Below are 10,762 nucleotides of genomic sequence, written 5' to 3' on the forward strand. Positions count from 1 at the left end.
ACTCCCCAGCAACAAGGGAAGCAGTAGAGTAGGTCAGGCCAGCTTGCTCCATTCTACCATCTCCCAGCTGAGTTGTTCTGGTTTTATACTATGCCCTATCCCAATTTTCTTTGAAGACTTGCCTGCCAACCTTCCCCTCCTCACTACCCTACCAGTTTACTAGGGGCAGGTTGGGACAAGGACATGAGAAGTAAACAAACAGCACCTGCACCAATAAGCTTCACTTGGTTGTTCCCAAAGTCAGGCGGGTGGGTGCACAGGGCAATGAGATCCACTAACTCCCATGTGAGCAGGGGTGGGAACAGGTGGTGTCTGCCTGCCTGCTGTAACCTTGAAAGTAATTTATCTCCAATACGCAGCAACAGGCTCTCTTTCAACTGCTTCTGAAATCCACTACAAGCTGTACTTAATATAATGAAATTCCTTATGGCAGGAGGCTTTTCAAAGCTGTTAGACACAGTGCTGTGCAGATTTCTATCCACTCATACCTGCAAATTTCATTCATCCTCTGGAAGTCACTAGGGTTCCTCCTGTTAGTGTGAGGAGCTGAGAATGTGTTATTGTTGTGACTTAGGGTAGGTCTTCATGATCCAGATCGACCCAGTTAGGGTTGATCTGCTAGGATTTGATTTCACGCACCTAGTAGGGACGCACATAATTGAAATATGAGGAGTTGACAGTCGACTCCTGTACTTCTCAACAACACAAGGCATAAAGGAGGTCAATGGGAGAGTTTCTCCCATCAATCGCCCTCTGAGGACAGCCAGGTAAGTTGATTGCAGTAACTGGAATTGCATACCTACACTCAACTTTAAAGTGTAGTGTACACTTGGCAAACAGTCTCAATCAGGATCTTAGACTGAGACTATGTCTACAATGAAGGGTTTTTTTTTCCCCCCCAAATACTTTTTTCCCCATCATCTCCAGATCAAAAAAAGTAAAAAAAAAAAAAATCGCATCCATATGACCACAGCACTACAAAAGGAACCTTCACATCAATGGATAATAGCTGTGCTTTGTTCACACACATTCTTTTTGACCATGAAAGGGGTGAGATGTGTTGGCAAAAGTCGTTCACAGAGCTGGAGTAATTATTTCAAGGAAAAAGCCCTCTCATCTCGAATTATCCTGTTTGGCTCTGAGCATGCTCTGCAGGGGGCTGGGGGGTGTTATTGTGTGTGGAACAAGTGTAGACAAACCCTGAGCAAGAACTCTAATAGGGATAGAGGCTCTGTCCCATCTCCGTCCCACATGCTTCAACCCTGCAGTTCTTACCTATAAATAGGTGTGGACGAATGTACTTTTTATATTTCATAACTAATATGAACTATAAGTGTTTATTTTAAAGTTTATTTTATAGTTTTTAATCATCAGTCATGGAATATTATGGGGGAAGTCTGATAATTCTTTAATGACATCAGAAGTTGAGACTCCAAGTTCAAGCTGTTAAAACACTGAGGCTGCATGTACACTAGCCATTTTTTTTTTAAAAAAGATTTTATTCGAAAGAAGGGGATCTTTTGAAAGATCCCGCAGAGCATCCACACACACACACACACACAAAGTGTTCGTTTGAAAGTCAATCAAAAAAAGTAGCACTGCTTTCCCATTTCAGGAAGAGCACCTTCTTCTGAAAGCTTCTTTGGAAAGAAAATTTGTGTAGACACTCCACAGGGCCCTTCTTTCAAAAGAGCAGTCCTCATAGCACCCAATTTTAAGATCTGTGGCCCATTCTTTTGAAAGAGCAGAGGCTGCGTGGACACTTTTTTGAAACAGCACATCACTCTTTTGATGTGGGGGGTGGGGTGGAACGGAATGCTCTTTCCAAAGAAATCTTCCAGAAGGGCTTCTTTCAAAAAAAATCTCTATAGTGTAGACGTAGCCAGAGAGAAATTGTGGGTGACAATCCCTTTTTTGGTTTTAGACCAACTTTGTGGGTGAAAGATCATTCCTTTTGAGCTCCAGCCACAGAAGATCTCTGTAGGCTTCCAAAGCTTGCTCTTTCAACCAACCACATTTGCTCCAAACAAAGATATTAGTTTACACATCCTTGAGTGGCTCCTTTCTTGGTACCAACATGACAACAAACCCACCAAGTGTCAATATCGCATGTCAAGATATATAAAATAAATATCGTAAAACCAGACATGATTTAATTATTTATTCACTAATTCATTTGTAACAAGCCCAACTCAAAAGTTCATGTCACTGAATTTGGATTCTAACAAGCTCTTAAGCAGCATTTTTTTTCCTTTCTTTAGCTGTAAATTTCAATTATTACTGATGAACATATGGTTGTGGGTTTGCATGTGTGTTGAAATTAATAGTTAATTTCTATATTATCTTAAAAAAAAGTTTTCAGGTGCCCAAGTGTCCCTTTGAATCAGACAAAGTTGCCCTGACGCAAAAAAAATAAATAAATAATTTGAAATGGCACCTCTGGTGAGCCAAGTAGCAGACAGCAGCTGTGGGTTTTGGCAAAATGTAGTGTACCAGTTTGAAGCCTGTCTTAAGTAACATACCAATCGCTAAATACCACAAACCATAGCAGCAGCACAGAAGTAAAGGTGACAGTATACCACATACCAAGCCACCTTTACTTCTGCTCTGGTGCTCGTGCTGCCTTCAGAGCTGAGCATCCAGTCAGCACATACTCGTATGAGATTGCCCTGCCAGTGCATAACTTGTGCCAGGGTGAGCTCTGGCATTTCTTTTAATACAAATAAAACACTAGAGGAGTCAGTGGGGCCCAGAGATGATGGCGTGGGGGAAGCCCAAGGAGCACTTGGAAGCCATGGGTGAGGTGACTGGGGGAAGCCAAAATTCAAGTTCACCCAAGATGCAATTCTCTCTCAGGCCAGCCCTACAGGATCTCAAACTCAGCTTACCTTAGGGTCAGTGCCAATCCTCAAATCCTCCTGGTGGGGGAAGGGCACGTGGAAGCCCCCCACCCACCCGTTGAAAATGCTGTCAGAGGAGCTTGCCCACTAGGAAAATGAGGACTGGCAATGACCCTAAGATAAACTGAGTTTGAGACCCCGACCAGGTTATTACACACCTGACACCCCAACACTTGACAACCAGCAAGATAATGGAGGGACTGATATGTACTAAATTAATAAAGAGTTAAAGGAAGATTATATAATTGAGACTCCTCAAACTGGGTTTATGGAAACCATCAAAAAACCTGGATATTATTTTAAGAAGATTACAAGTTCAACTGATAAAGGAAATATTATTCATATACTATACTTACACATTTGTAAGTAACACCTGAAATTATTTAAAGAATACAAACTATGAAAGAATTAATATGACATTAAACTGATTAAAACTTGGATAACTAAGAGATACCAAAATTTAAACAGGGAATTGAAAGGTTGTGTTTCCAATGGGGGATTAGTCCTTGGTCCTACACTGATTAACATTTTTTATAAATGATCTGGAAGAAAACATAAAATCACTACTACTAAAGTACACAGTTGACCCAAAAAATTCAAATAAGAGTAAATAATGAAGAGGACAAGTCACTGATTTAGAATAATCTGGATCACTGATCAACCAGGTGCAGGCAAAGGACCTGTGTTTTAACATGGCTAAATATAAACTGTCCCATCGAGGAACAAAGACCTTACTTACAGGATAAGAGAACCAATCCTGGAAGCAACAACTGTAAAAGATGAGGAGGCCGTAACACACAATAAGCTAAACATGAGCTCCCAAAGCAATGCTGTGCCCAAAAGGGCTAATACAATCTTTGGACGCATAAATGGGAGAATAGTGTGTCGGAGTAGTAGGCTCTTTCACCCTTTATTTGGCATTGGTTTAACCAAAGCCAGAATACTGTGTCCAGTTCTAGCATCCACAGTTCAAGAAGGTTGTTGATAAATTTGACAGGTTTCAGAGAACAAACATGAGAATGACTAAAGAATTAGAAAAAATGATTTTTAGTTCCTGAGCTTCAACCTACCTAGTGCTTTGTTCTGACCCACAAGACACTCCTACACCAGGGAGTGGGTTAAGCACCTGTGCCACAATCCCACTTCCCAGTAGGAGCACCTGGTAAGGCAGAGCTGGCCAAACACTCACAGGGTACACACAGACGCTCCTCCTGAGAGGAAGGCACTGTGAGACTGCTTGCCGCTGCTGAGATGTGGACGCAGATACATATAAAAGTGGGGAGTGGACTGTTGATCAGATGCACGTTGTTCCCAGCAAATGTCAATCAGGTGCAGAGCCACATTTTTATATGAGCGTAGGGCTCTACAGATAATTTTAACTCTTTTAAAGTAGTTCTTGTTTGGAAATTTCTTGTTTTTTAAAAGGTTACTTTGCAATTGCTATATTGATTTATAAACCTGTCTTGGCGAGATCAGCAAGATGAGAAAGAGGTAGAAGCAGACCAGTCCAAAGTCCCTATTGGCTGTACGGAATTAGAGATTTCTCTGCATTTCTGCCTCAGTGCCTCAGCAGTGCTACAGAGAGCACATCCGGCAATCCTTAGCACTCGTGTGGTCCTTGACTGAGAAGAAGGAGAAGAAAAGAAAAGAAAAAAAAAAAAACTGGACTGGGGTTTAGGGCGTCTCCCAAACCAGATTAAGTCTTCGGTGCCTGGAATCAACAGATTGTGGGACCCCTAGTCTCTGGGACGGAGCCAAAAATGAGGGGTTCAGTGCGTGGGAGGCAGTTGATTGGGGTGGGTAGGGCGCAGAAATGAGATGGGGGTGGGATGCAGGGTCTAGGAAGAAAGGTGCAGGAGTAGGGATTGGAGTGGAGTGCAGGAGCAGGACAGGATTGCAGGCTCTGGGCAGGAGATGGGGTGTAGGAGCAGGGTGGGAGTTCAGAATCTGGGTAGGATGCAGGAGCAGGCATGAGGGGGGGGCCAGCATTCTCTACAAATTGAGTGCCAGGCCAAACACCTGGGCTAGATTCAGGTGCCACCCAGAGCCAGCAGCATGTGTGTCTTATGGTGGTGCATATAAAATTTATTCCACACATGGATGGAAAAAATTAAAAGAAACACTAGAAGATGCAAGGATGCTTATCAGGTGCATGCCCCCAGGCGCATACGTGGCTCCAGATCCCCTGGCAATCCAACTGGCTGCAATTCCAGCCAATGGGAGCAGTGAGGAAAAGGCTTCCAAGCAAATGCTTTCCTCTGCTGACGTTCCTCCAACCAGGAGGGGTATGTGAACTGTATGAACAGTAGCACGCGTTCTCCCCCAGGCAAGCAGAGCCTACAGACTGGATCCAGCCCTGGCTTGTCTGGATCAGGCCCAGGAGGCTTGGTGCTCCCTCCCACACGAGGGAGCTGGTACTCAGAATCCAGGCATGTAGGGAAGTCCGGCGGGAAGGGGGACTGTAATGCCAGCAGGGGCTCTGCAATGTCAGGGGGTATCCAAGCAGGCTGGATCTAGGCAAGACGTGGGCCATAGCTGTATTTTTCAACCTTATTTTTCTAAAGTATCCCTTTTCATTTTTAAAAAAACCCAAGTACCCCCCAGTACCCACAATTTTCTGGCACATACATAGATATATAGAAATAGATGTATAAATTACTTATCTATATATCTAGAGAAATAAATATAATACACGGCTCAATGCCCTCTCCCTCCTCCAGAGCCAAGCCACCGCTCCACTCATTTCTCTAATGCAATTCGCCTCCCCTCTTCCAAAGCCAGACACCCCAGCCCCCACACTTTGCCCTGCTTTAATCCAATCCCCATCCCTTCCCCAAGAGCCAGGCACCTCCAGCCCCCCCACTCTAACCCAATCCCCATCCCCTCCACCAGAGCCAGGCACCTCTGCCCCCCGCCAACCCAATGCCTGGGGCTCACTGGAGCCACCGTCACAAGCATGAACAGAGCAGCAGTATGCGTTCCTGGCATGCGGCTCCGAGCAAGAACCAAGTTTCATTGCTCAAAGAGCTCCATGCAGCTCAAGAGCCATGTATCTCCTAGACTTCTCTAGCGTGTCCATAAGGGTATATAAACTACAGGATGAGCAACACTGGGCCATAGGCTCTCTACCCAGATCTACACCTTCCTGAAAGCCAGTGAGAATCTTTCAACTGTCTTCAGAGAGTACTGCTTCCAACTTGGCATCAACAGAATAGGTTCAGCACATGTACCTCCAGCCCAGCTTGGATTAACTTCCTCTAGAAGGTAGGATGTAGTCCATCCTCCATTTCCATTCTCTCTCTAAATTCTCATGAGGCTACCAACCAGAGTGCTGATTATAATTATAGTTATTTTAGCAAGGACACCTACCCCATGTAAAATTACTCTGATGAGGAAGAGAAATGTTTAAAGGCTGAAATAATTCAGAAAACCCGTATTGAGGAGAAAACTTCCTGGGACACTTAGTTCATTTTACCACATCCCAAATGAATGATTGGTGGAGAGTATTTGGGAGGTGAGAGTGGTCTCACTGCTAGTTTTGATGGTGTTCTACAACTTAGGTCTGTTTCTCTTGTAGTTTGACACAAGCCTGTAATAAGAATTTTGGAGCCAGCCACCAATGTGACCTATCAGTGCCCAGCTAAGGGATAGAAGAAAGCCCATATGAACTAACAAATGATCTGCAGAAATCAGCTATGTCAGAAGTATCAGTACAAACAAGGATACCTAGCTGGACACGGTCTTGCAAAATGAGGTCATCAAAGTAATCAAGACACTCTGAGAGAATGGAATTTGTTACAGAGCTACATTCTTTCCATGCATAACCCTACAGAAAGAGGAAAGCTGCTACTGAAGAAAATCGGAAGCTTTCTGAAATGAGTCCCATAAATTAAAATCTGTCTTTAAATTATTAAAAAGAGGATATTAACCTGTTCCACAATATTTTGAATAGTTTTTAATAATCATTACATTTAGTTAGTAAAAGACTCATAATATCCACAAAGGGAGAAACAGTTCACTTAAGCACTGATTCTGTGAGAGGACTAATCATTTAAAAAAAAAAATAGGTTCATAAAGAGGACAGTTGTCTCTTCAAGCCCATTGATTTGCAAAAATTGCATGTTTCCTTTTCATCCATTATTACAGAGGATGTGGGATTCCCATATCGGCTAACAACTGACCAACTGTGGAAAAAAGATCTAGATGGGAACAAACCAGCAAAAATAATGATTGTGGATGAATACTGATCTACAGACAGTATCATGAACATACTACTGAACTTATTTTCAACTGAGCCTCATAAACTGTAGCTATTGTTAACATACCTGTTCAAGTACATCCAGCTTTAATTCAAGTTTGCTAAGAACCACATCTCCTCCCCATAGTGACAGCTGCAGGTCTGAGGGCTTCAAATTCTTAATGTAGCGATTCACATAACTCATTAAAATAGGAGTCACGTAGGACTCCAACATTGTGGAAGAGTTCTGGATTAAACACCGAGCACTAAAAAGAAACAATAAAGTTGCATTAAAAACCACCAACATTAATTAATGCAATAGTTGGAAATTTATTTCAAGTTTTGTTTACTGAAGTGGGGTTATATCCTCTTAAAAAAGAATCTGAAGACTCAAAATGTACACATTAAATATTTGTCTTCATGAATTCTCAACCTATGTGCATTAGAACCAGCAGTAAGCTTATACAATATATAAAAAATAAAGCAGCAGGACAGCATGTGAGCCATCTCATTATATAACGCTTTACAGGAAAACCATAATCTCTGGATTTAACACAAATCCTGCCAATTTACAAATTCATTAGACCGTTTGCTTGGACTGAAGTCACAATGATCTTATAATAAGTTTTGTAACAAATTTTATTTATCAAGAGTAAAATTTCCTGCCACTCTTGGCAAACCAAAGATTTTTAAAATCCAGCTATACATAAATTGCATTTGGCACAGTATGACCTCGGGCATGAACAGTCACAAGACATGAACATCTTATTTTCATGACTGTCTAGCATATAATGCAATCTTATATCAGCCCACTGAGTACTACACAAATACTATAAACACACTTGTTAGAAACTGATGTTCATTTCTTTTACAACTTTGATGGATAATATTGATTTTTATTTTAAACACATTTTTCTAAATTGCCTATTTAAATTTTCACAGCTGGTGGAAATTGTGAGTGTGGTCCAGAAAAATTATTTAATGAAAGAAGACATTCATTTTCAAAAGTTAATTTTTTAGGAACATTAAACCATCAAGTGTCCAAAGCACAAGTCAAACATGCACAGTATCCTGAAATCAAACTCTAATAAGTGCTTAGCAGCATGTTTCATTATTTTGCCTACCTGTAAATTTCTACTATTACCAAAGGAAATTTCTGTAAATTTACCTAGAGTAAAATTAAACGTTTTCTGTGTTTTGCCAATTAAAAATATAATTCAAAGCCTGTATCTGAACAGAGACACTCACCCGCCTGCCTTAAAATCTCCCACCATCACCCCTCACCTCCCCGCGCCACCCTTCCCACACTCACCCCGTCTACTTTCACCCCCACCTCCGCCCTGCCCGCCTCCAACCTTTTCACTTGCCCCTCACTGTCCCCTACACCAACATCTGCCCCTCACCCGGTCCGCCTCTCATCGCTGACTTACCCCCAACCACCCCCCTTGAGTAACGGTAAACGATGCAGGGATAAGGCCCCCAAGGAACGCTGGGGGACACCTGTGCGGAGTGAAGCCCCCAACCCGCTCACACTCCACCCCCCCCGCCTCACTCCCTCCCCCAACCACCCCAGTTCCACACTCGCCGCTACCTACCAACCAACCAACGCTGTCACGCCACTGCTCCGCCTCAGCGCGCCCCGCCCCCAGCCCAGAGCCGTCTCCCCGCCGAGCCCGGCCCTCGAGTCTCCGTCCCGGGCTCACCTGCCCGCAGCGCCGCACCGTGACGTCTGGCAGCCGCGGCCGTTACCGCTTAGCAGGTCAGTTCCGGCTTCCCAGGCTGCGGGCCCCGCTCACGCGCCCCTCGCGGCGCCGGCGCGTGTTGGACGCAGGCGCAGTTGCAGTTGCAGTCACGCTTAGGGCGGAAGGATCGGGAAGTGACACCGGGAGGCGGGCGCGCGAGGAGGCTCTTGGCTGGCTGGCCTCGGTGCGGCGGCTGCGTGACCACGGGGGGTGGGGCGGTCAGCGCCAAGTGGGGAACGATCGCTGCGCCGGGCGGAAAAGCTCCTCGGGTGGCGATGGGGGCGTTACTAGCGACAGGGTAAAGCCCCGCAGGTGGAAAAGGTAGTAATGCAGCCTCAGGTGGGATCTTACTTAACGCTGTCGTAGCCTGAGCCTGTTCGTTTGTAGGAGCTTTGCCTGTAGCGGGGAAAGGAGGAAGTAAATTGTGAATATGGAACAGTATAGAAACTACACTGCCAATATTATATTCATCTTTTGCTGGGGGTCTTACACTCAGTTCGGCTGCATTGCTTTGTTCATCTGTCCCTTCATAACGTTTTAGGGTTCTGGGCATCGGTGATCCCTTTTCATCTTCATGAAAATTGGAGAACAAAAAGAGAAGTACAAAGACTCTGCATCTGGTTAGCAGAGCCAGCAATTTCAGCCACTTCTGAAATTGTCTTTAAATCAAAGAACCAGTTGATAGCAGACATTAACATGTTCCAGCATAACAATATTATCCCTCAGATCTTCCTATCACAATAGAATTTTAAATGTTCATGGCCTGCATGATTTATGTTGAAGAAATTAAAAATATAGAAAACTAGGGGCAGGGGACACACAAAGGCTTTGTCATGGGTGTAAGATTGAAGGACTCTTGGGTACATCTTCACTACAAAGAAGATCAATCCTGCTGCGGTCAGTCTTCCAGCGATCAATTTAGTGTGTGTGATAAGGAGGTGCTGTAGCAAAGTTACAGTGTGCACACATTGATGGCATGCTCCTGCAGCTGGTCCCATCGACCTTCCTTAGTGGAGATGACACAGAAGCCCAAATTAAGGTGTATCAATTCCAACTACATAAATAATGTAGCTGAAGTTGCATGTCTTAATTTGACCTTCTGCTATAGTGCAGTCCTACCCTTTTATGGGAGAATTATGAGGCATACATACCCCTGGCATGGGAAGCGTGGGAAGACTAGAGGAGCTTACTGGGTAGGTAAGAGCCCATGGGAAGCAAGATTAAGAGAAAGAACAACTAAGGAGAGCTGGCAGTTTTTCAAAGGGACGTTATTAAGGGCCCAAAAGCAAACTATACCACTGCATAGAAAAGCTAGAAAGTATGGTAAAACACCGCCTTGGCTTAGCCAGGAGATTTTGCATGATCTCAAAATCAAAATGGAGTTGTAAAAAAAGTAGGAAGTAGGAGAAATTACAAAAGATTTATATAAGCACACAATTCACGTATGCAGGGGCAAAATTAGAAAGGCCAAGGCACAGAATGAGCTCATATTAGCTAGAGACATAAAGGGTAACAAGAAATCATTCTGTAAATATATTAGAAGCAAAAGGAAGACCGAGGGTAGGGTAAGCCAACTACTCAGTAAAGAGGGAGAAACAGTATCAGGAAACTTAGAAATAGCAGAAGCGCTTAATGACTTATTTGTTTCAGCCTTCACCAAGAAGGCCGATGCAGAAATGCCTAACATAATGCATGCTAACAGGAAGAGGGTAGGCTTAGAGGATAAAATTCATAAAGAACAAGTTAAAAACTACTTAGAAAAATTAGATATCTTCAAGTCACCAGGGCCTGATGAAATGCATCCTAGAATACACAGAACACATAGCTGATAGAAAAGGTTTCTGAGCCTTTAACTATCAACTTTGAAAAGTCCTGGAAATCGG

The 10,762-nt window shown here is 43.6% G+C and overlaps 1 protein-coding gene across 9 annotated transcripts in view; it reads right to left on the minus strand.

Annotated features, from left to right (window-relative positions):
- Positions 1–8,950, minus strand: part of VPS13B (vacuolar protein sorting 13 homolog B) — a 903,527-nt gene extending 894,577 nt beyond the window's left edge. For all 9 annotated transcript variants that reach the window (XR_012644370.1, XM_074986872.1, XM_074986870.1 and 6 more), the window contains exons 1-2: positions 8,841–8,950; positions 7,226–7,403 (exon numbers count right to left, since the gene is read on the minus strand). Coding sequence is in view for 8 of the 9 variants with exons in the window: in XM_074986872.1 (XP_074842973.1) it covers positions 7,226–7,372 (147 nt within the window). In the remaining variant the exon portion in view is untranslated. The remainder of the gene's footprint in view (positions 1–7,225; positions 7,404–8,840) is intronic.
- Positions 8,951–10,762: the final 1,812 nt, after the last annotated feature.

Source organism: Carettochelys insculpta, chromosome 2, assembly GCF_033958435.1.
Source record: "Carettochelys insculpta isolate YL-2023 chromosome 2, ASM3395843v1, whole genome shotgun sequence".
Taxonomy (NCBI): Eukaryota; Metazoa; Chordata; order Testudines; family Carettochelyidae; genus Carettochelys; species Carettochelys insculpta.